The sequence below is a fragment of the Triturus cristatus genome, chromosome 4_1 (genome assembly GCF_964204655.1).
Source record: "Triturus cristatus chromosome 4_1, aTriCri1.1, whole genome shotgun sequence".
Lineage (NCBI taxonomy): Eukaryota > Metazoa > Chordata > Amphibia > Caudata > Salamandridae > Triturus > Triturus cristatus.
In genome coordinates, this window is record NC_140585.1 from 453,740,697 (window position 1) to 453,767,035 (window position 26,339).

At 45.7% G+C, this 26,339-nt stretch overlaps 1 protein-coding gene across 1 annotated transcript in view; it reads right to left on the minus strand.

Moving 5' to 3' along the window:
• Positions 1 to 23,231, minus strand: part of VWF (von Willebrand factor) — a 1,048,714-nt gene extending 1,025,483 nt beyond the window's left edge. The window contains exons 1-2 of the mRNA XM_085652611.1: positions 23,081 to 23,231; positions 17,382 to 17,433 (exon numbers count right to left, since the gene is read on the minus strand). Of these exons, the coding sequence (XP_085508737.1) occupies positions 17,382 to 17,433; positions 23,081 to 23,092 (64 nt within the window). The 5' untranslated portion in view covers positions 23,093 to 23,231. The remainder of the gene's footprint in view (positions 1 to 17,381; positions 17,434 to 23,080) is intronic.
• Between the last annotated feature and the right edge of the window lie 3,108 nt (positions 23,232 to 26,339).

Consider the following 26,339-nt stretch of genomic DNA (forward strand, 5'->3'; position numbering starts at 1 on the left):
CCCGGGGATCGGGGTCAGGGGGGTGGGGGGGGCGCGGTTGGAGGGGAGGGCTCGCCGGATCAGGACTGAGGGATTAATAGTAGGCCTCGCTCTGGACAACATTGTTGTCATTTTTGACTGTTCGTTAACTCTCCCTCCTGTGGAGGTGGTACGGGGTCTCTCGGGGGCTCTCCCTCCTCCTCTGGGGGACTAGTTAGTTTAATCATTCATGGGGCGACAGGCACACTGCACTTTGGGGGGGCGGTTTGGGCTCATGCAGGGGTGCAGGGAGGGGGGAGTTTTGTTGGGATGGGTGGGTTGGGGTGGGATGTTGTTCGTTTCTACCGCAAGGCAAACCCTTTATTGTATTGGTGTTTTCAAGGTGCTCTCCGGCGGACGCATGATGGCTTCTGTATGTGATGGGGGGTAGGGACCTGACTTTATTGTCCTGGAACGTTAACGGACTGGGGGATAGGATTAAGCGAGGTGTGGTCCTGCAGTATTTGAAACGACTTTCGCCAGATGTGGTCTTTCTGCAGGAGACACACCTTATTGGTAATTCCTTTTGTGCCATGAATCGACGTGGCTATCGCTTGGTGGCCCACTCGGGCTTCACGTCGGGCTCACGGGGGGTGGGCATCATGGTGAAGAACTCACTCCCGTTGGAAATAGACGAGGTGCGCCATGATGAGAGGGGACGCTACACTGTCTTAGTGGGGAGAATGGAGGGTAAAGTAGTTGTCTTTGTATCAGTGTATGTCCCACCGGGGTTACAGTCTACGACTTTTTCAGACTTGGGGCGCCTCCTCCTTGACCTTCCGGGGGGGCTTCTGGTGGTTGGGGGGGACTTCAACGCGGTGGTTTCTGGGACCGTGGATCGTCACCCCCCTAGGGACCTCCCCCGGGCGCAGGCGTGGCTGTCCGGCTTCCTAGATACACTGGGATTGGTGGACTGCTGGCGCTTAAAACATCCCACACAGCTGCAGTACACTTTCCACTCGGGTGCCCATGGTAGCCTCTCACGGCTTGATTATGTCCTTGTCCCTGCGGCCTATGTTGGGAGGGTAGGAGAGGTGCGCCATTTGGCACGGGGTATTTCAGATCACTCCCCGCTCCTGTTGCACGTTGATGTCTTCCCGAGGGGGGAGGGCAGGATAGCTCCAATCAATGCCTGGTATCTGCGCGACCCCACTATTCGCGCTGATTTGATTAAATCCTTGCAACGGTATTTCGATGAGAATGTGGGGTCCGTCCCTTCGGCTATCTCCCTGTGGGAAGCCTTCAAAACAGTTCTTAGAGGGGAGGCCCTCTCCTTTATTTCCCATGCCCGGAGGCGCGAGCAGGAGGAGGTGACCCGGGTGGAGGCCGAAATCGCTGAATTGGAGGGTGATCTAGGGGGTGGGGTGACGGATGCTGCACTACATGTCCTACAACTTAAGCAGGCGGCCTACAGGGCCCTCGTCACGGAGGCGGCCAGGGGCCTCTATAGAGAGCAACAGGGGCGACTGTATGATGTGGGTGATAAGGCTGGTAAACTGCTTGCATGGTTGGACAAAAAGGAGAGAGCGAGTCGTGTGGTCCCGCTGATTGAGAGGATGGATGGTGTGCGTGTCACCGAGCCAGAAGACATTGTCTCTTGTTTCGCGGATTATTTCCGCGAGGTGTATTCCCCTGTGTCTCCCTGCTCGGAGGAGGATTTCCATGCCCTGCTTAGGGATATCGCGCTGCCTTCCCTTTCGGTGGAGGACAGGGTGTCGTTAGATGCCGCTCCTACCTCCGACGAAATTGCCCTCGCTATACGCTCGGTCGCATCCGGCAAGGCCATGGGCCCGAACGGCATCCCTATCGAGTTGTATAAGCTGCGACCGGATGTACTGGCACCCCACCTCCGTGCGATGTTCCTGGCGGCCCACTCGCTGGGCTCCCTCCCGCCGGACCAACGTCTAGCTACAATCGTGGTGATCCACAAGGAAGGGAGACCTCGAGACCGGGTTACATCCTACCGGCCTATCTCGCTCTTGAATGCGGAGCCCAAAATCCTCGCCAAGGTGCTAGCCAACCGGCTGGTCGGTGTGGTGGGCGATTTGGTCCACCAGGACCAGTCCGGCTTTATTCCCCATCGCAACACGGCCCTTAATCTGCGGCGCTTGCACGGGGTGCTCGCGCGTGTCCCGTTTGTGCGGGAGCCGGCCATATTGGCGTCCTTAGACGCCACCATGGCATTTGACACGCTCGAGTGGCCATACATCTGGGCCATGCTGGCAAAGTTTGGATTTGGCCCGGGGTTCATCAGCTGGGTCAAATTGTTGTATTCGGGCCCATTGGCGCAGGTGGTGGTGAATGGAAGAGTATCGGTCCCGTTCGAGCTGGGACGGGGTACGCGACAGGGCTGTCCCTTGTCGCCGCTCCTGTTCGCACTGGCCTTGGAACCCCTGGCGGAGTGGCTGCGGTGGCACCCTTCCATCCGTGGTCTCCGTTGGACCCCCGAGTATGAGGACCGCGTGTCCCTATACGCTGACGATATCCTTTTGTACCTAGCCTCCCCGCGTAAATCACTGATTGTCCTGGTTGATGTTTTGCGCTCATTCGGCCGCAACTCAGGCCTTGTCATCAACTGGGCTAAATCATGTGTGTATGTGCTTTCCGGGGAGGCTCCCGTCCTCCCGCGGGGCTGTCCGATCCAGATTGCCTCGCAGGGGTTTCGGTACCTGGGGGTTTACATTACTCTGGACCCGGCGGCCCGCTACGAGCGGAATTTGCTTCCCCCCCTCCAGCGCTTGAAGGGGGACGTCGCGCGCTGGCGGCGCCTGCCGCTTTCGCCGCTCGGCCGGGCGGCACTGTTTAAGATGATGTCGTTGCCACGCTTCCTGTACGCTCTCCAGAATACTATGGATTTAGTCCCGGCGCGCTACTTTCGTGAGGTGGAGAGTCTACAGCGCCGCCTGTTCTGGGACGGGAGGCCGCGTATTGCCCTGACGAAGTTGACGCTCCCATGGTACGACGGGGGGATTGCCCTCCCGGATATTAAACGGTATTACTGGGCCTCCCAGCTAGCTGCAATTAATCATGGCCTTTACGGGCCCGCCTTAAACCCGGCATTTGAAATGGACAAGATGCTCCTGCCTGGTGGCGACTATAATCGAGCGCTCTACTCTGGCGCGCCCGGACCCCGCCTGACGGGACCTACGCGTGTCATGGTGCGAGTATGGCACGCGACTAACGCAGCTATGGGATGGAAGGACCGTTTGACCCGGGCATCACCGTTGTACGCGTCTGAGAGATTGGGCTCCCTGTGGACCTCGAAGGGCTTCGAGAAGTGGGACACGATCGGCATCAGTAAAGTGGGGGACCTCTGGACGAGGGGGGGATTTAAAACATTCGAGACGCTGCAGACGGAGTTTCAGCTGCAGGGCAGTGAATACTTTCGGTACTTGCAGGTCCGTCACGCGCTGGGCTCAGTCTTCCCAGACGTCGCCTCCATCCCGGAGTCTTCCCCCCTGGAGGATAGAGTGCTGGATGGCCACGTTCCGGACAGCACGATCTCCCTCATCTACAAAAAATTGATTAATGATCGCTCGGGCTTGCTGACCGGCCTCCGCGAGGCTTGGATTGCCGACGGGCTGGAGTTGGACGACGAAGACTGGGTTTCCGCGGTGGCCTCTCCGAAGGAGGTGGCCATACCGGCTCGCCTTCGCTTCGTCCAGCTTAAGATACTCCATCGGGTTTACATGACGGGGCCAAGTCTTCTGCGTATGGGCTATGCTGAGGATGGGTTGTGTAAGCGTGGGTGTGGTGCTTTGGCGACTTTTTTGCATATTTTGTGGGAATGCCCGAAGGTGGAACGATTCTGGCGTGGTGTGCATGAGGTCCTGCGAGTGGTTACGCATGTCGCGCTGCTGCCTGAAGCGAGGAGATGCCTGCTGAATGTGTGGGAACCAACTGACTACTCGGTTCCGCAGACGCGATGGGTGACTCTGGGATATATGATAGCTAAGCGTGACATTGCTCAACTGTGGGGATCCCAGAGGCCCCCGTCGGTGTCGGCCTGGAAAGAACACATGGATTGGTGCATGTTCCGAGAAAAGGTGGTGTATGTGGCGAGGGGTAAGCCTGGGGCATGGGTGAAAGTATGGGGCCCCTGGAACGCCTACCGCGGGGGTATCTGCGCGCCACCATTGCTGCCTGCGGCCTCACCAGCCCCGTCCCCTTAGTTGACTCCTTTCTATAGCCCCGAGCACGGAGTTCCCCCAGTCCTCGATCTGTTCCCTTTCCCCTCTTTAGACTCCTGTTGCTGGCTGGGGTTCCCCATCCGGGGAGCACGTGCTGTTACTTTCGATTGCGGGATGCCTTGCGGGTGTGGTTTTTGTGTTGTGTGTATAAAATGAAACCGTATTGTGGGGTCAGAGTGATGTGGCCCACGACGCTGATACCTCCTGATTTTGCTTCTCTACACCGCCCAGTGTTTTTGTATGTATGTCATATGCTCCTGTCATTCTAGCGGCCGGCCGGAAGGTTGTAGGCCCATACTTGTATATTCTTGAGATTGCAATAAACGGTTTCAAAAAAAAAAAAAAAAAAAAAGTAGATGGTTCTCTCACTCTTTCTCCTGTGGCACCCACCACCACCGGACCCCATTGTAAGGCAACAGTTGGATCAATACTCCAGCTGGTATACCCGTTTGATTCAATTTAACCCACAACAATCAAATATCCACTAACTCAAATGCTGATTTACTGTAAATATAGCAGATGACTAGGCCACCTGCCCTACTTTTCTTTTGGACAATATGATATAACGTAATAATATGATGATTTTCACTTGCCCAGTTCTCAATACTCTAACTAGAACTTGTGCAAGGTTTTGGATGATGCATCCACTTTTGAAAAGTAAGTCAATGCATCATCCATACCCCCTTCTTAAAATGTGTCTGATCAGTGAACCTTTCTAGCTTTTTTGGACTGTCCCTGATTTAGACATGTTATAAAATTAGGCGTCAAGAAACATAGCCCAAAGTTTAGGATTTACTGTAGACCCCACCCATGGTACAGCAACCGAGCTGTCTACTCGACGGGGCAGAAGGTGCTTAATAATTGTTTCTACCTTAAGAACAGTAAAATCAAGACTCGCACTCTCTCACTGCTCTGAAGACCTGCCACTGGATGTTTGAAAACAGGCTCGCATCAGATTCCGCATGCAAATTTCTAACATGCTCCACCCATTGATATAAGGGCAGTCCGCATTTAATTTAAGCGTACGGCCATCACTACTTATATGCAGAGTTTGATTATGGGTTTTATTCTTATTTTCCACTTTCTTCTTACTAATTACTAACCCATATTCTTTAAACAGGTTTCGATACCAGCCTACACCACTAAAACCGACCTTTCTCGCCAAGCCTTTAGTGCCTGCCAATAGATTTGCTATTGTTTTCTACAAATGGCACGGTTAGTCTTCTGGGAAATGTACCCCTTTTTTTGTGGTTCTCCCCATTTTATACTGAATTTGCTGGAATGCGTCGATGGTGGGTACTGGGAGGCTGCTGAAATAAGGCAAGTAATTTGTTAGCTACAATTGGCACGTCAAAGCCATGGTAAAATGCTCAAAAACTGTGGAAGTGGTATGAAATTCAAATGTTGCATCTGGACTACAGCATGCGCCATCAGATGTGAGAGACTATAAAAACCTGGCGTCAGAGCGGCCCCAGCAGCAGTTCTTGGCCAAGCTGCCTACAAACGTGCCAGAATAAGCTGTTTTGAAATTAAATAAATCACCTATAAAATCTGCTCACTACACAGGACTGCGATATATTTATGCATATTTCTTTGAATTATGTACATCATGCAAAATGTGAACGGAAATATATCTGAAAAACTCAAAAATCTAATGCTATGCAAACCTGTAATCGCAAACGTACACATATAATAACTTGCGCATTTCCCCTACATTTTGGGACTGAACTCTTCAGTCACTCACTCTCAGCCCCACCCTGAAGTTCCATACTGCCATTTATTTGCTGTCTTAATTTTACAGGTAGTTTTCAGTTTAAACAAGAAGTTTGTAAAGACGATGTTCTTCGTGCTGGCTTAAGTAACTTTTCCTATTCCAAATAACTTGAAGGTCTCTTTTCATGGTTACCTGATATCATACATTAACCAGCACATAATTAAACTAGAAAAGCAATTGATTTCGTTCAAACGGTTAATGCAAACATCTCCTGACTCATTGTTGCCGTGTGGCACTGCTAGCTGGTGCAGACATTATCATTGCAAAAATAGATTTTATTGTAGCATTGGGTTTCCTTTGCTACAAATCGGAAAATCTCAGCGGTAGGCTGAAAGAATGTTAAAACCAAAAAAATGTTTAGTCAAGTAAAGATGTTTCTAAAACTTGAAGAGACTATTACTAACCATGGTTTGAAATAAGCAACAGGTCACATGGTTTCCCACTCCTACAGAAATTGAAAAGATACTTTCCGACAAAAATCTTCACATGCATATGTTAGTCACAATTAGTCTGTTTGTTAAAAATGTCTTTCTTAATGAACATTCAAAATTGCTTTAGTTTTTAAATTATTTTAAAACTTTTTCCAGTAATTTTCACTTTTTGCTAATTTTTATCATTTTTTTTACTTATACCTTTGAACAGTTTGGGAAACCCAATTGACAATAACTTCAATTTACTTAATCTCGGAAAATATACAATGCACTGTGCACATACTGGCTCACCTTATTTACTTAAGGTGCAAGTGCTGATGACAAGTACTACTGATGTAGAACATTCAATTTATCTACATAGCATGCTTGGATGTAAACAATTCACAATTAGCAAAGTGCAAGTGTAAATGCATTATTATTGAAATGGTTTTATTGGCCCCTTAAAGAGGGTGTAAATTTCTACGCATTAAAGTGCAAGTGCATTATTTCACTAATCACATTTATGACAGTGAAGTGCATGTGCATTATCGCTTCATTATAGTTGGTTACTCACACAGTACCTTTCTTGCCATCAAACTGCAAGTGCAATTTGTGTGGAAGTGTGCATCCTCCACTACGTATGCAACACTCTAATGCAAGTCGTAGAAGTAAAGTGCTAGTGAATTATTCCCAGGCTGGAATGCTTTGCTATAAAGTGCAAATGCACTAGTGCAAGCTTAATTTAATATTCTACTCAAACACAATACCATTGTTTTAGCAATAATGTGCAAATGCATTGTTACTCCCTTTAGATTCATTCCGACACCGAAGTATCTTTACATAGTTCCAGGGGACGATGTTGATTTCCCTATCCATAGCCCATTCCAGGGTTCTTTTAATATTAACGTGCAAGTGCAAATTATTTGCTAAAGCCTCTGGGATGCTATCTCCCTACTGCACTAGCTCTTTAAAATTACTTGTCCTGACTAAAAATTGCAAATGCTTATCTTTACATAGTATAAAACCAAATGTGCATTTCCTTAATCCATCAATTCCAAAAAAACAATCTTCACTACTCCATTTGTCGTTGCTCACATCTCATGCTATATTCTACTATTTCCCTACAGCTGCTAAGAAACTTTCTCTTTAAATATGTACATGCATATCTTCTTCAGAGTTTAAGCCATGCAGAATTTTTGTATTGAGCATTACAATGTAAATATATAAATTTACTGAAGAAACCAAAAGTTACAGGGATGTTATAGTTAGCAAATAGAATAAAAAAAACCTTAGAAAGTCACTAAAAAAGCCAAAGGTTACAGGGACATCAAAGTTAGGTTCAGGTTTTGCACACACAAACCCATAGAATGAAATTCAGCAGTTAGACTTATCTCAAGTAACTATAGCTCTTGCCTTAAGGTAACAACAACTCGTGGCCCTACCATGCATAGTTTACAGCAAATGTTGCACTGATATTATCAATGATGTCATAGAAGATGTCAAGAGTGATGTAATAAGTGGGGTAATCAGCAGTGCATGGCATGGGCGCAACTTATAATTACCTTAGTTACCTTATGGCAGGAGGCTCCACAAGAGCAATATTCAGATCTGTTTCCCTGCCCACATTACTGCGGGCAGGGAAACAGATCTAAAGTCTGCTCCCAGCTGATGGGAGCATTTTTAAAGCTTCTGCAAGCTGGGAGAGGACTAAGGGCCTGATTATGATCGACCGCCTTCACATCTGGGATGTGACTGGCCGTCTTGCTTTCGGGGGTCCTACCATAGGTATTACAATGCAACCTCCTTCAAGGCGGACGCAATGTGTATATTTTGTTTCGCGGCTGGTGCTGCAGGCTGCAGTACATGCCACAGTAAAAAAAATACACATCAGACACGTCCCTGCAATACGTGGAAGGCACCATGCGGTGCCTGCCAAATTGTGCAGGGATATGTAGGGCGTCACCATAGGTACCCCCAAAAACCCAAAACTGAGGGTCAGGAGGAAAGGGGAGCACGCTACGGGCCCCCAATATCCCTTTCTACCAGCCTTTTCATGGCGGGTAATGTGCCATTAAATGGCCGGCCGGGATGGACATCATAATCCCTATAGTTGTGCCTGGCAGGCACCGCCAACATTGTAGGCATTCAAGTTCCTTCCAACGGTCCGACTGGCTCCTTGAGCCCATCAGATCTGTGGCGGTTGGTCTTTCTGACCGCCACCCATCCGCTCGCCATTCTAATGTGGCGGGCAGAAATCTTCATAGCGATGGTGGTGGGACCACTACAGATGGGCTGTCGGTGGCGGGCCCACCGTCATGGTAATCAGGCCCTAAGTGTTTGCTCTTGCTTAGTTGGAGCTTTGAAATTTGAAATTGCTCCCACCAAGCGAGATGAAATCACAGGTTTCCCTGCCCATGCCAGTGTGGGCAGGGAAACCGCTATGTCCCAGGGGTGGGCACCCCAGGATACAGCAGGAGCCAGCCCTGGGGGTTGGAGTCTCGAGGGCCATTAATGGCCCTGGGAGGGGGGCCATTCTGCCTGCAACAGAACAATGCTGTCTGCAACACAAGCACCCTTGCAAAATGGTGCAAGGGTGCCTGCATGGGTGCTAGGCAACCAAAATTGCACCAATTGTTGTTGGTTCTCTTATCAAACAATGGCTCACAATTGCTTGAAAGGAATATCAGTGCTCTGAACCACTATGGAATCCTAACTGTAAGAAATGGGTTCTACCCATTTAATTCCCCCAGGATTTTTCACTTTTTTGCACCACCTGGTTGATTGACTTCTGTCGTGAATCTCACTATCAGAGTCTCACTCACTGTAAGCACTGTTATAATGGCTTGGAAGTGCTAACCACCAGTTTCTCCGTTATAAGAAAAGGTCTGCTGCTGTTCAGCTAGGGTAAGACCCCCTAGGGGGGGTTGCACGTGAACACATGCACACAAGCATGTGTACACATGTGTGGGCTGAGCGTGTGAGACCATATCTCACTCAGCCCAGTACATGTAGCCTGCCACAGAAGGGACCATTCGTGCATTGGTGCAGACTGGGCAGGCCGCATAAAATAAGTGACCATTAATATTGTGATCATATACATTTCTAGACATTAATGGGTCACATCTGCACCACAGTGCAGTTTTGGCATAGCCAGGCCTTGAGTCAAACTCAGTTCCTAATGAGATTTCTAACTCTGAACCACCCTTCAAGGCCAAGTCAATTGCTCTGCTGGCCTGCTCGAAGATCAAAGGCCTCTCCACACAATAGGGCCATTAGCTAGTATCAGTGTGAGTAGGGGGTGGAATCTGCTTGTGCTAATTACTGTTCACATTGCACATGTCCAGAGAAAGTTCAACCCCACGAAAGAAAAAGAGAAAAGCCACACCTCTTGAGCCAGTCACAGGAGGAGTTGCCCTCTGAAGTTTTGGAAGGAAGAGACCAGGCAGCTGTGGTAGTTAGGGGCAGGGCTCAGAATCCCAGAGAAGGTCTTTCAACAGACCATTTGATGTTGGCATCTTGAAAATTGCCAAAATGCTGTGCAGGGGGGTTGGGTCAGGGATGGAGTGATGTGTCACCATAGGATTAGGCAGAGGCGCCTTGTTTATAGACCTTTGCACACTTTAAAATATCTGTCAAGAGAAGAGACTTTTCACAGCAGTGTGGGCCTTGGGGAAGCGATGATGGAGGAATGCCCAGTTGGAGGAGAGAAGATGCCAGAACCCCCTGCAAACATGGACACAAGGACCTTTGATTTCAATGGCGTTCCAGGGCTAGGACTTGTTTCTCCATGGCCAGTGGTGCCGAGCCCCCCTAGACCCTGGATCTTTTGTAGACTGGTGCTACAGGGGTGTGACTTCCAGAAGGTGGGCGCCCTCACATCCGCTGACCAAGGTGCTCTGCAAGTGGCTGAAAGAGGCAGTGGGACCTGGAGGATGCAGGCAGAGATATCACTCTCCTTTTGTTCCTATTGTGCTTCTAAGGAAGACACTGGGCTCAGGAAAGGTGTCAGGTGCCTAGACTGGCGATGGGTCCTGAGTGAGGAGCCAGACCTGTTAAAATCAGGCTCACCAAGAATTTGCAAACGTTAGAGGCCAGGAGGTTTGAAGAAACCACTCCTGATGACTGGAGCACACCACCAGGATCAAAACACGACGTTCCATGTGTAGTGAATCATTGCAGGTATTATCTAAATATTGTTATGGGAGGGTACAATCCTTAGTGGCTTGTATATGCTGTTACATTTATCAGAACATATTTCTGCTTTTATTTATGTGGTGTCACCACAGGTATTTAAAGTGTATATTGGTGTATAGTATTGAGTAGTGTGGGTGTAATAAAGTACTTTCTCTTTTTATAAGTACACTCACTGAATGGACAGTGATTTTCTTGGGTATTGTCTGTTGCATGCCTGTGGACTGGGGTAGTAACCCACACCACCGCCCAGAGCATACCTTGAAGTGGTCCGCCTCGCCTACCCTCAGCAAGTCAAGGGCTACAAGAGGGTACTTGATTCCCCATAGATGGAAGATTGCAGAATTAGTACTTGTGATGGATCCTCACGCTTTGAAACTAATAACACCCTTTCTTACACCAGCTTACATATATTGAAAGTAGGTTTGGGGGTGCCGTGCTCCACATTTTATAGCTAATGCACAGGGGTTCTCAGACACATGGGAAGGCTAATGTAATGATCATCTCAATTGTCAATTTTTCAATCACACTCTGCTGCCCACTATTTCATTAGCAACAACATCAATTTGATCAGATAAGCTGATATCGTATAAACTGTGGTAGAAACTTTAAACAAGCCTGAACAATATTTAACTAAATATATGTAACCTGGTGTAAGGTATTTTATGGAAAAAAACAAGTTAAATCGATTTGATATTTCCACAGCATTTATTTACAGACTGACTCTTGAGAGATTCAGACCCGCAACACGTCCTACACCAGAACGGTTTCTCAAAAACAGCTCAAAGAGATCAGTGGGTGGCACATGTGCTTTAAATTCCAGACGTAAACTACCACAGAATGCCTGATATTTTTCCACGCCCAGGGTTTGCCCATCTGTGAAACATCACATGGAAAACCACTGCTTCTCCTGAAAAGGGCCTGTCAGAGAGGGGCGGCATCGGAATGCTTGGCTCTGGAGGAGCGTATCGTTATTTCTTTTTCGTGCCCTTATTTCAAATTAGAAAATTGACTTTATGTAGGCATCAACAGATACTGGTAAGTTAATATAATATGAAAACGTAAACGTCTGGCCCGAATGGGAGGGACAACGCTGAAACGTCAGCCTCTGGCACTATCTCTACATTTGCACTGATCCTTTATGGATCACTAGGAGAATGAATTAGTCTCATGTTACGTCTGCGACAATGAGATCTACATCACAGGAGTTTAACAATGATCTAGTACTCCCTAATGTTTAAAACGTTTTTCTTATAACACTACTGCAGGTGCTGCGAATGCCAAAGAATCTGAAGACCAAGGCACATTCAGTCTTCCACCATCCCAAGCTTCCTGTCTCTTTATCTCACTCTTGCAGGGTCTTCATTTTTATTGCTTTCTCACTTTCTCGCTGTTTTCTTATCTGCCCCTCCCTTCTTCGTTCTCCCTTCTCTGCCTTTCTCTCTCTTATTCCAGATCAATGTCTGATGATGAAAAGTAAGTCCTGGTGCCAACCACCTGCAACCACCGCTACAAATTAAGCATGGAACTCTCACCATAGAAGACAAAGTCATCTGGAGCTGGAAAGCATCTTTACTACTAGGATCTGAGCAAAAGGATCACCAGAAAAGATTCAGTCTAAGTGGCATGGTACCAAACACTGTAGTGAGAAAATATTGGCTGCCATCAACATTGTGTCCTAAATATGGTATACAAAACTATTGCCTCATTGGAGTTACGAACAGAAAAGATGCACTCAACAAAACAACCATTTTGGAAGCAATATTTTAAAGAGATATTCGTGTCAGATGATATTTATGGTGATGCTTTTCTGGCAAACCCCTTCTGGTGCTTCTCTGACAGTGACATCCATGCTCACTGATTAGAACTTTTGCTGATAGAAAGGCAATGGACTCAAGGTCATGTGTTCAACCCTGGCAATGCAGACTCAGTCTGCCATTCTTCTGAGGCCATAAATTGAGTATGATAAACTAGATAATAATAACATGTGTTATTGATAAAACTAACACATGAGAGAAGTTAGGAAGGTAGTGCTGTAAAAAGAACAGGTTGGTATAATAAAGCACCACTGTTTTGCCCCTCTGGGTGTGCAATGTTAGAAGCTTGCAGACAGCTTCTTGCACACAGTCGACAACTTCCTAATCGTGCCATATGCACATGTGGCTGCCAGCAGCCTGCTGTATGTGTCAAAATTATCCTACAAAAGGTACAACACAGCCCTACATGTTGTGGAGTATTAGTACGCTAGTGTTCAAACCCTCAGCCATGTTAATGAATTCTATCCATCAGTTCAAAGGTCAAACCTGACAAATGTCTGTCTAATAAACAGTGACCCCAGCGACTCAAGTCACTGTGCAACGCCTACTGTGTGCGCATCTCCTGTTCTACGTTTAGGGTCATATTGACCAAGCAGTTGCTCGCGCCTTGAGCCCTGATATTGGGGCGCCAGGGTGACGCAACTACTAAGTAGGATTTATCAAGCCATGCAAGGCGTTATGTGGCGTTGTGTGGCTTAAGTAATCTAGAGTAACTCAACGCTGCGTAAATTGCTGCGTTGCATTACTCCGCCCCGAGAGCCATTCCATGGGCAGAGGGTATGTGTTCCCATGCTTTATTCCATTAATTTTGGCGCATTCCCAGATTTACCATTGCTAGTAGACCTGGTAGTGCTTCGAAATGCTACACCTTCTCTAGTAAGGTGTAATGAAGAGAAATATCTTTATTTCTCCTCGTTACCTCCTCTTTGTGTGAACCACACATAGGAAGAAGAAAACGTCTCCGAAGATTGTTTTTGTGCTGGGAGGTATCCCTCACTGCTGTACAAAGCAGGCACCCTGAGGGTGCCTGCATTGGCGCTAGGCAGCACATTGTGAGCCAGTGCATGGAAAAGACAGGAATGCCCTGTATAATGTTAAATACGATGCATGCCTGCCCTTTCCCATTCATACAGCTCAGCAAGATGGCCTCCTGCGCAACGTGATTTTTTGATAATTGTGCCCCTCAATGTCAGTGTATCCAGGACCAGCACTGAAACGCCACTTTGGATCCCCCTTTCCTCTGTGTTTGAGGCATGAGCTAATTCCACGCGTCTCAATGCAGAAACATGTTATCGTTAGTTTGCAGCTAGCAAACTGTTTCCACTGATTTGGTTGCACGCAGTCACACAGCATGCAAGTGGCAGTGCCAACATTGTGAAATCTTTACTTCTTGGACCCCGCCCAGTCCTCACACTAATTAAAAAGCAGTGGACAGCTTAAAACGTGTGATAAAAAGTGTGATTCGTGACAGGATTTAAGAAATAAAACAAGAAACAGGAGCGACAAGACAGGAAATATGTGGGCATGAAAGTGGATAATGTAGATCAGGCATAAAGTACGATGTGTGAAATGTAAAATAGAAAGAACGTAATCAGTGATACATTTGAGAAAACTAATTTTATATTTTTTGTCTCTAAGGAAAATGACACATTCTACTGGAAACCACCACCCAAGAGCTTAGGAACCCCTGCAGTGGATCAGGTTCAATAAGGGCTGGCAGTACTTGAGCATCAGTACCACTGTTGACGCCCTCCCTTAGATATGGTCGAACGGGCAGTGTCCTTCTACGTCATCTGATGATGAGATTCAATCAATCAATCAATCAGTCATTTGTAAAGCGCACTACATACCCGCGAGGGTCTCAAGGCGCTGGGGGAGGGAGGGGCTCTACTGATCGAACAGCCAGGTCTTGAGTGTTCTCTTGAAGGTCAGCAGGTCTTGGGTCTGTCGTCGGCTCAGTGGGATTGGTGAAAGCTGGTGACACTCCGGACTAACAGAAGTACCTGCTTCTCTCGTGTCTCTTATGACAATATTATTTACACACATTCTGCCAAAGGAACTAGCAGGTTACTTTTTTAGCTGGCCCTTACTAACAGAATTGTGCAACATCGATTTTGTCTATTCGTACAATTTACGCTTGTGTAGTTTTTGTAACTGATGAAAGTGCTGTTATCATAGGTAGACCAGGAGCCAGGGATGTATTTAAGTAGATTTATTGCTCAAGTAAGATGGTACAGGATTGCCCCACCGGGAGCAGCATCCTGCTGCTCAGCCCCACTCAATCTAACTGAACCCTCATTCAAAGCATACACACACCCAACATTCTATGACATCACACTCATGCAGGCTGAGCAGCCAGGACTAGGGAGTATAGGATATAACATATCTCCTTCCTTTAGAAACAATTAAAACAACAAGAAATAAATTGCTGGAACAATATCACAAATTTTCTTACTTAGGGAATAAAATCAATTAGATCACGAAAATCACATTAAATAGGTAAATGCTTACTCAAATCACGATATCAATCAATTAGCATTCTTGGATATTAAAATCGACAAGAACAAATAAAATGATAAGAGATAAATGATTTCTCTCTAAATCACATAAGAACAATAGCATAAATAATTGTGTTCCTCATATAGAATAGTAATGAAACACGTAAAGTCACATTAAAAATTTCACATGTTTCATGCAGGGTGCAATCAAAACATAAGGCATATGTTTCACAACAATGCACTCAAAACACTTACCCAGTACACCCAGAAGAACATCACAACACCCCTATCTCCCTCTGCTAACAACATGAAAGAAAAACATGTAACAATGCACAATAACTGATGTGGGAGGGAGAACAAAAAAAATATAATGCACGCCAAACATTACAAATTAATAACTAGTGCACTGCCTATGCAACCTTGACAAGCGAGATATAAAAAATATGACGCACTTGACACTACAAAACCAATTCTTGAGTACTCTACCAATGCAACCCTGACGTGCAAAGCAAAGCACCTTCCCAACGCAACCTTGACGTGCGAGGCAAATCACATTTCCAACACAACCATGACGTGTGAAGGACACACCCAACGCAACCATGACGTGCGAGGCAAATACATTCCCAACACAACCATGACGTGTGAAGGACACTCCCAACGCAACCATGACGTGTGAGAGACAATGCCAACGCAACCCTGACGTGCGAGGCAATCACATTCCCAACACAACCATGACGTGTAAGGGATATTCCCCATGCAACCCTGACGTGCGAGGGAAAACAAAAAATAACATATTGCACGGGGTACACCTAGAAATGGACAAGATGCTCTACACACACAGAAATCACTGTGCACCTGGAAATGTAATTCATACTAATACTTTAAAGAATATGCACTTATCCAACAATGCAACCACACCCACCCTGAATATTCACTTACATACTGAATACAATTAAATACCAAAATATTCGCCTAACGACATGAAACACAACACATGCCAAATTATGCACTCCCCTACTGCTCACATGTGCCAAATTATGCACTCCCCTACTGCTCACATGTACCACAATACACATGCATAAATTGTGCAGGAAAAATATGTAAATTACTTCTTGCTTGTTTAGCAGATTTTTTCAAAACAATAAACTAAAACAACAAAAGTAGTCACCGTTGTCGTCAATTCAAGTGTAGATTGAACACCAATATGTCATGCTCTGATGAGAAACTCAGCATGCGGAAATAGAACCTCTTTAAAAACAATCCACAAAACAAAACTTCGTAAGTTATTCATTAAATGCAGCAATATCGTGGGCAAATCGTGTAAAGGTTGAAGAGCACACGAGGTTGGACTGTCACAACGATGCTTTCAAAACTTTAATGACCATGACAACCAAAAAAAAAAAAACGTGGTTGGTACAATTACGTAGGGCATAAAGGAATCAAAAACTGCAGGCCTCCACAAGATGGCGGCACGTTACAAACGCAGCGGCGGATGGCTCACGGCACAAACGTGCATTCTCTGTCCCTGCACCACGATGCAGACGTCACCATGAGACAATAACACAGGAATGACACAGGAGCAAGATGAAGGTCAGTGGCGCGTGCCTCGAATCCCACTCGGATTCAAAAATAAATAGTATCGTTTAACTGTGGCAAAGTAAAATGTTAAAACATAGGCAACTTCGTTTAAGGAAAAATAAACCTACTCGTAATTAACAAAATTGAGAACACCAACACTCCTCAAAGTGCTTAGCAGTAGACCAACATCGTAGCCAACTCACTATGTGCCTTTCTTAACTGCACATCGCTCGGTTAAAATGCTCGACAGTCTCTTGCGCTCTCAATGCTGTGTAGGAAATGCCTTCAAATGCTGCCTCTTCTCACTAATATTACCCCACATCTCATAGCTACTCTCCATTTACATGGACGTGGGCAGCATTACGTGAACAACATTGGGCCATACTGCATTCCGTTCGTCCATAGTTTCACTATTTCTGATTGCTCTTACTTGACACAAGTAACACAGCTGTTGGACTAGAAATCTGCTTCCACCACGGCAGATATGACATGCAGATTGGTTGCACCGAGTCAAACTTTGCACTTTGAGCATCGGCAAAATACTTTAACTTTATGTGACGGCATTCGGCTGTAAATCCTCATCAAAATTGTACTGCCAAAAAGTCAAGGACACGGATCCCATCCTCGTCGCCATTTTTGTAACTGATGAAAGTGCTGTCATCATAGGTAGACCAGGAGCCAGGGATGTATTTAAGTAGATTTATTGTTCAAGTAAGATGGTACAGGATTGCCCCACCGGGAGCAGCATCCTGCTGCTCAGCCCCACTCAATCTAACTGAACCCTCATTCAAAGCATACACACACCCAACATTCTATGACATCACACTCATGCAGGCTAAGCAGCCAGGACTAGGGAGTATAGGATATAACATTAGTATCGCAGTAAAAAAGAATGCGTGCCTTACCGTGTGTTAGAATGGCCACCGCCGCAATTGTGAGGATTGATCTGTAATTCATCTGCAAAAGAAAACGCGGAACAATTAAAAATACATGTACAAGTGTCTTTTTTCCTTTCAAGACATATGACCTAATTTACAGAAACAGTCACACAAATACAGCCTCCTGATTGGTGCTTATTAGGACTGCAGACTTACATCTCTTTAGAATTCTGAATTTATTTCCAGGTTTCACCAACCCTCCAGTTATAATCCTGACAGAGTCTTGAAAATTCTCTTTTCTCAAAAGAGTTTATTTTTGCATGTGAAAAAAACAATTGCATGCAAATGTACTTGCTAAATTTGTTTCGAGACTTAGAAAACTTTTCTCCACATTCCATAACACTACACTCCTACCATTTTGGGGGGTAATCCTTTCCCTTTGGCAGAATTTTCTTTCCCAGATGTGTACATTTGTGGGTGCTATTAAATGCCCACTTTATTATCACTGGAACATATTTACCCACAGGACACCATCATATGAGCAAGTCCTTTTACAAGTGCAAAAATTACTTTGCAAATTACAAAAAAAATAAGCTGGACTATCTGATCTGTCGAATTCGGGTATGTTGGCTGATTATCAAAGTGTCGGAGCCCTGGTTTTATTAGATCACTCTGCAGCCTTCCACACCCTCAAGCACACTGTGTAAATCAAAAGATGACCTCTCTCTCTGTGGTGTTAAGAAAGATGCACTTGCAGGGTTAGAATCATTCTTCATGGGACACATGCAGGCTGGTACTTGAGGTATTTGTGCCTCAGAGTGGAAGCAGTTAGACTCTGGTGTTCCTCAAGGGACAGCCTTGTCCCCACTCCTTTTTAATGTGTATATGTGCTTCCTGGTAGCTTTGCTCAGTTCCTGGGACATTCTGTTTCACACTGATGTTGTTGATACTTACCTCTTTTTATGAATTGCTCCAAGTACAGAAGATGACAGAAGAATGGTGTAAATGCATATTTAGATGTGAGCCAACAATTATAAATTATATTCTGGCAAAACAGAAACCATGATGGTTGGTGCTTTTTCCATATGACTTAAGAAATTATGGGTGGAACACTTATGAGTGTGGTCCACACCCCCACTTTAAGGAAAAGAATCCAGTAGTTTCGATGGACCATGAACTGTCAATGAGTGATCAGATATCTGCTGCTGTGAGTTCAGGTTTCTTCCATCTTCATTTCTTGAAGAAGTGTTGATCTCTTTAAACAATTATGGAGGTGGTCATCGCTCATATGGACTTTGCAAATAATGCCTTTCTAGCTGGTTATCGTTTTTTATTGACTGCCCCGCAGAGACTCAACGGACCTCTGTGCCTGCTATATGTAGTATTCACTGAAATGACCAAGTTACACCAGCCCAGAAAGGTTTTCATTGGTTGTCGGTAACCAAGAGTATACAATTTTAGTCACTTTGCCTCCCTTACAATGCTTTTTGGACTTGTGGATCATCAGCCTTTCCTCATAAACGCTTTAGAGATACCAACTCCCAAGAATTCTGCGATCCACAAACCAATTTCTTGTTTTATGTTTCTAGAACTAAGCAAGCGAGGTAGGGAGAGGGTCATGTCTTTGTGGTTGGCACGGCTCTGGCACAGGCTCTCTCACCGCCCGAAGGAAATTGAACCTTTCGTTCAAACGCAAGCTTAAAGCGTAGTTGCTTCGGAAACGATACTCCATCCATCTTTTATTTTAAGAAGTTGTTCTCTTTTGCACTTTCTGGGCACTCTCTGCTAGCTGTCCCACCATATAGATGTGCTTTACAAATAGTTGTTTTGTACTTGTAAAGAAGCTATTTAAGCATTTGAATCACACTCACTCATACGTATAACTTTGTGAGTCACCTGATATTTTACAAATAGTCAATTTTGTAAGTTATTGCTTACCCGCTCTCCTGCTCACACGAATTAATGCCTGTCAAAACCAGCCTTTCAGGCGGTGTGGCAGCAGTACGCATTCCCTATAAATAAACAGTAAATAAAGGCCATATGTTCTGTAGGCTGAGTTGCCCCGCGGTGCTGTGCTTTCCATCGTCTGAGAAGTGACTGAGACACATTTTACTTCTCTTTCCTGTGTATTAATGTGGCTGTTCACAAGATAGGGCTTTCTCGAGGATCTCCCGAAAATCTACCTCAGTAATGTCCATAAGGAGGTATTTCCTCTGCCAATCCTTATGAAGTGCTGCAGATGCAGACACAGAGGCCTACAAAGGATAGCAGACCACTCCAACAAGATGTTTTTAAAGTGACTATAGCAATCGCTGTTCCTTGAAAACCAAAAAGGCTGCAGCGGTGAAATGAATGTTCCATGCTGTAGGAACACGGGGGAGCATGCAGTTTGTCTGCTATGTCTGATGCCAACAGCTACCCTTAATGGACATCTTTCACTTTGTGATTGGCTACAAACTTCTCTCAGCAGTCAGTAATCTTTCAGCAAGAGGAGTCCCTTACTATTGAAACAGCATTGCGACTCACAAGGAGTCACAATGTTGGCATTGCAAGTAGCAAAGACACTGCCAGCTCCCAATGACACTTCAGTACATAACTGGGTGGGTTACTCAAAGCACAAAGCACGTCACTTTATGCAGCGCAGGCTTTGAGACTGCAAAAAGCCAGTAAGGATCTGACCCTATGTTCCTTCACGCTGACTATATGTGACGTCACCACTCTTCTGAAATACCTCAAGGAGTATGGTTCAACATTTTAAAATTCAGATTCTACGTTGAAAGAAGATGTTTCACTCCAGTGCAGACCACAGCGGCATCCTATCCCTGGTATGACACAGGTGCAGCCTCTGATTGGTCATAGAACTCCCTGGGGACTTGTAATACGTAGATAACATATGACTTTGCAGTCTTATGGATGCGTCTCTTTTAAGATGCATAAATATATATAGACTAAAATGATTATAAAACATTTCATTTGCAGAATTAAAGAAAGCATTCGTATTTTCACATTAGATTTGTGTTGCTCTTTACATATCAAAAAAGATCATAAATTTTAGTGAAATCTATCAAAAATAAAAAAATAATGAAATGTCGAATAGCAGCTGCAAAAGAAACATAGAAATGCTTTTACAAATGAAGCGAAGACATTCAAAACAGTTATTAAATACAATAGCAGTCTTGACTTATACTACCAAGTAACCTGGAATTTACCCAATGCCCAATGAAGACTAATATCTCTTACAGCTTGTGACATGCATCATGTATGTTAAAAAAAGGTTCGAAACCCACGCAAATAAATTCCCTGCAGTGAAACAGGAAACAAGTACATTTTCTGCAGTGAAACATGCAAACAAATAAATTGCCTGCATTGAAACATGCAAACAAATACATTTTAAGCAGTGAAACATGCACACAAATAAATTGCCTGCATTGAAACATGCAAACAAATACATTTTAAGCAGTGAAACATGCACACAAATAAATTGCCTGCATTGAAACATGCAAACAAATACATTTTAAGCAGTGAAACATGCAAACAAATAAATTGCCTGCATTGTAACACTCAAGAATCTAGATTTTCTGCATTGCAATATACTCTCTAACCCCTGAGGATTCCAGTGTTGGGTTGAATGCACATTGCAGATCTTAGTTTTTGAAGTGGGGAGGAGTGGAGTGTGCACGGTCACTCAGCAATGGCGCTCCCTGATCAGTAGGAACATAGTAGGCTTCGAATTGGGCCTACCACTAAAGCATCCTTGATCCCTTCGGGCCAGCTAAGGTCTACCTAATATTCAAGAGCTAAAGAGAGGAAATACACGATGCGGAACTGTATAATATGGACCTATATTGCCATCAAGGGGTGTTGGTGACACGTGCAAACCATGAGGACGAAGGTCGTGTGGTTTATAAATGTCACCTGAAGGCCGAGATGGCAATATAGGACCATATTATACATTTTACTCGTTAAGGATTTTTAAAATTTTACGATTCATTGATTTCAGTAGTCTTTAGAATGATTAAGAGCATATGAGAATTATCATTGTTTGCCTGTCACGGCAGATACGTATTTCAATGTTATGCGAAATGTGTCGTTTTTTGGGGATGTGTAACTTTTTGTTGACAGTGCTCTACGTTTGCAATGTTTATTTTCACTCAATGGGGAGGATTCATTGGCGGATGCTTGCATCAAGGCAGGCGAACGTCAGCTTGTCAGGTGTGCTAATCAATGTTCTAAGAGCAGCCTTGTCATTGTGAAAGCATTGTTTTTAAACTCGCTCTGAAAGAAAGGCCAAATGCTGGTCCCATTTCTGCTTCTATTGTTCAGGCACGTTAAATATCCTGTAAAATATTTCAGCCCTGTGACTTACATGAAATATTTCACAGTTAGACCTCTCCTGTGAAACATGAGCTTTGAAAGCACTGGTAAACGTTCACTTGGAAGGCGTCACCAATATATCCATCTGGATGGATGGATGGATGGATGGATGGATGGATGGATGGATGGATGGGTGGGTGGGTGGGTGGGGGAGTGGGTGGATGGATGGGTGGGTGGGGGAGTGGGTGGATGGATGGACGGACGGACGGACGGACGGACGGACGGACGGATGGATGGATGGATGGGAGATATGTGCAAACTTATCCAAAAACGATGATCCTTTTGGAGGTGTGCTTGCCATTCACAGTTTTAACTGAGATAATCATGAATCTTCATACAAAGTGTCCTCATACAAAATCCTCACTATAGCATTCAAATGCATCCATAAGATTGCACATACCTTACCTTGCACTGATCTCTCTCTCTCTAAACCCATGGCTTCCTATTTCGATCACATTTCTCTCTGTGCCACTAGCCGCCTGCTTTGGTCTCTGACCCTACATTGCCCATCACCTTCTACACCACTGGCCGCCTGCTTTAATCATTGATGCTGCATTGCCCAGCTCCCCCTATAGGGCTGGATGTGCACCTAGATCACTGGCAGGTGACTGCCCTGCCCATCTCCCCTGACGACGCCGGGGGCCCGCCTTTATCACAGACCCTTCCTTCAGTGCCCGCACTCCCTCTACAGCGGCCACGCCCTGCTTTGATCACAGACCCTGCATTGCTCTTCCCTTGCTGCTAAGGTTGCCTTCTCCCTTCCACCCCAAAACCAAGATACATAATAATAATGCGCAATGCAATCTCGGCACCAAACCTGGGCCCGACCCTTCCCACGCCTCGTCAAGAATAAAGATTCTTTATCATGGCAATCTTCCAGTGACACGCCTTCCCCATGCTCGGCCAGGGTGTACCATCACCCGCGCACCCTGCAAACCTAGCGCTAAAGCTTTTCTGCAAACTGCGTATCTTAGAAATTCTAAAAATTATATATATAAGCGAATAAAATCATCTGATATCCCCTCTGAACAGCACTTCTGTCCAAGACACAGAGCTTTAAAAAACTTCAAAAGAAATAAATAATGCACTGACAATCAAGGAGCGCAAAACACAGCATTAAAAAGACATTTATTAAAAAACACTGAAACCCCTTCTTGGTAGCTGCCTGTTGCGTTTTACTTCTCACAATCACCACAAATTATCTTTAGAACCTGTTTTTTTAAAAATTCCTAGTTCCTATTTTAATTCTCTTCCCAGCCTAAGATACATTTCGTTTCCTTGCTGTGAAATAAAGACCTACACAGAACACGCCGCAGCCTGCCTGAGGCCCTCGCTCCAGAGATCATACCCACCTTGAGCTCCATGGCCGCGCGAAGGTCCGCTGTGCGCCCCGAAAAAGAAGGCTGCTCGGTCCCGGGGAACGGAAACCCTAACTCTCCATGGCTCCCGGACCCTCCCGCAGACTGGGCGGCTCAGACCGGGGCTGGACGCCGCCGGGGGCTTATATATGACGGGAGGGCTGGTGTTTTTAAAAAAAGAGCACAGATAAAGGCTGAGTGCGACATCCGTCGGGGTCTGCACTCCATTGTGCGCGGCTTCTACCGGGGAAGTCGGCCTTGTTAATTGCCAATGGAGGAACAATGGAGGGAAGTGCATTAAAACCGCGGTGAGAGATCGTTCTTTGAACTGGCTTTCTGGGGAAGCCTCATCGCCACTGAGAGGGGCCAAGAGAAATGACTGCAAACTCAGACAAGAAAAATCACGTATCTGACTTTATGAAGGTTTTGAAACAGGGTGAGAGAACAACCTGCAAATATCACATTGTAACACATTGATTGCGCGCGCGGGCTAGGCCAGCAGGTAAGTCACAGTGCTAAGGATGAAAGAGCAGGTTCCTGGGGGTCACTGCCTCGAGACCGGCCGCCCCTTGAAAGTCACCACTACTGGTGGCTTTTCACTTAGTTGTGTGGAAAGGGTGTATTGGCCTCCTCCAGACTTGTGGCCCTGAAGTCGAGACCCTAACCCCTGCATTTCAGCAGTAACAGGCACATTCTATTGGTAGTCCTGCCCTGCTTGGAGACTGAGGATGGATCTGAATGTTGCTATTGTTGGTCAGGTCTCTCCAGGATATTGGGGGCTTGGAACAAGGGTATGCAATAAGTCTTAGATCAGATGTCCCAGCTCAAGTGACTTGAAGGGTATAACTTGAGGCCCTGCAGGAGTGAGCGTGGCACCCTTCGAAGAGACTCCAATCAGCTCTCGGCATTGAATACCTGTGAATAGTAGGAGTCTCAGGGGTCCTTACCGCTTTCTGCAAACAGCGTCACCATTGTGTGTTTGGTTACAGAGGCCTGTCAAGCTTGACTACATGTTGAACACACCCAAAACCTGCACATACAGCCCACTGTCCATAGATCTAGGCACAGGTACATCACACACATGTGAATAATGAAACGGGTCAGAGGAAATCCGTTTCGGGTGCCTCACAGAGCGTATCTGTCTAATGCTGATGAGCAACACATATCATTAAAAAGTCTTTTTTCCGCTGTTGCTCTCATGGATATTTTTTGTTTAATGTAATTGCTTTCCTTCTGTAGCTCTACTTCTAAACTTTTCCAACATATACAACCCTCATCCAACAACAATAGAATAGGTCAACATGTAAAAACCCTGTGATATGCCGCAGCACCGCCACCACACCCCAGCTATTTAAAGACATTGTTGGGAATTTGCCTTTCCTGCAGGACCACCTCAGAATTTGGCCACCTTTTACCAAACCAGTTTTAGTTAGCCATTAGGACTCTAAACACTTTACCCCTGCTAACTAGTGGTAAACTGCTTGTTCTGTCAATTTAAAGCAGGGCAAAATTAGCATACACCTCACTGGCACAGTTAATTTACTATAAGTCCCTAGTATTTGGTGCTACATGCACCAAGGGCCTGCAATTTATATGCTACTTGTGGGCTGCAGCACTCATTGTGCCACCCGTTTAAATTGCACTGTAAGCATGTTTCCTGGCTGGCCACTCTAGCATGGCTGTGCATTTTTAAACTGCCATTTCAACCTATCCAAAGTAAACCGTTTCCCAGGCCTAATCCTCTCTTTTTAATACTTATAGGTCAACCCTAATGTAGGCCTTAAAAGCCCATAGACATGTACATTTAATTTTTTACAAATCTTGGCAGTGAAAAACCTCCAAAGTGTTTGCTCTATGTGGAAAGGCTGCCTCTCCCACAGGTTAACAATGGTTTACACTATTCCCTTTAAAAAGTGCTACTTTCAGTTTGGGAATAGCTTTAAAAAATAGTTTAAGTGTTCAGTTTAATAGTAAATTAGAATCCAACTTAATGGTCAAGTTGGATTTTTTATTACTGTTTTGGAAATTACACTTTTAGAAAGTTGTCATTTTTCTGCCTGAAACCAAAAGGCTTTCCTGCCAGTGCCCCGCTGTCTATCCTGATGGCTCCCCTGTGGTGAGATGTATATTGCTCCCAGACAGTGGACAAAGGACTCTGGGTGAGGGGAGGGGTGGTCCTCTCTTGACAGGATAGCCTGAGGGCTGTGCCCAGCCCCTTCTTGAGCTTCAAAGAATGCCTTCCTTGTCACTTGCAGATGAAACTTACACTTAGACCTGCCTACACTTTATCTCAATAGCAGCCGCTGCAGGTAAGAGCAGTGGGGCAGTGGGGCCAGGTAAGGGGCGATTTCGAGAGACGACCACGAGGGAAAATTAAATAAATAATTCATTTTCCCTCGTAGTCATCTCTCGAAATCCCCCCTCACCTGGCCCTACCACCCCACAGCTCTTACCTGCAGCGGCTGCGGCTGCACTCTAGTCAGGCTGGCACCCAACTCAGTGGGAGGGGAGGAACTGACCAGAACTAGTTTAGGGGGGTGGACAAGACTTGCCTTCCACCCACAGGCTGGCACTGGGCATAAAAGTAGACCCCACAGACCTCTCCTCCGAATACTCCTGGACCTGTGAGGAATCAGAAGAAGGGCTGCCCTTCAGTCTGCAGAGCCTAAAAGAAGACTGCACCTGCTTGTCTTGAACCCAGGACCCTAGAAGTGACTCAGGGAGTAAGCTGGCACCTTATCAGAGGCCTCTTTCCCTGCAACTGACCAGCTGACCAGTTCTGACTGGGTGTGCCCTGCACCCTGCTGCAAGCCTCTGCTTGAGTAAGTCCTAACCCGCAAGGGGTGTACTGCACCCCCCCTCCCAGTTCCTGGACCCTCTGCTTTATTTAGGGTGTAATCCCCCTGTCTCCGAACTGCAAGAAGGGACTCTTGTCTTTCTCTGCCAGTAAAATGTTTAGTGCAAATCGGTCATGAAGTACCTTAGACCATATAGAGATTAATTCAGTGTTAATTATAAGCAAAGCTCCAGGTGTGCTCTCTGGCATCTTGTAAACAACGGTAGCCACTTTTCTGATATTTCTGTCATTTAAAATGATGCATTCAGGTGGAATGATTGCTCCAAATATGTCTCCTACTGGGCCTGCTCCAGTTTGTGCATTTCATTTCTGTCTATGTGATGCTGTCATTGTTAATGCGTTCACGCTTTGCACATGATACATCATAGGGATTAGTGTGCCTTATTAACAAATACC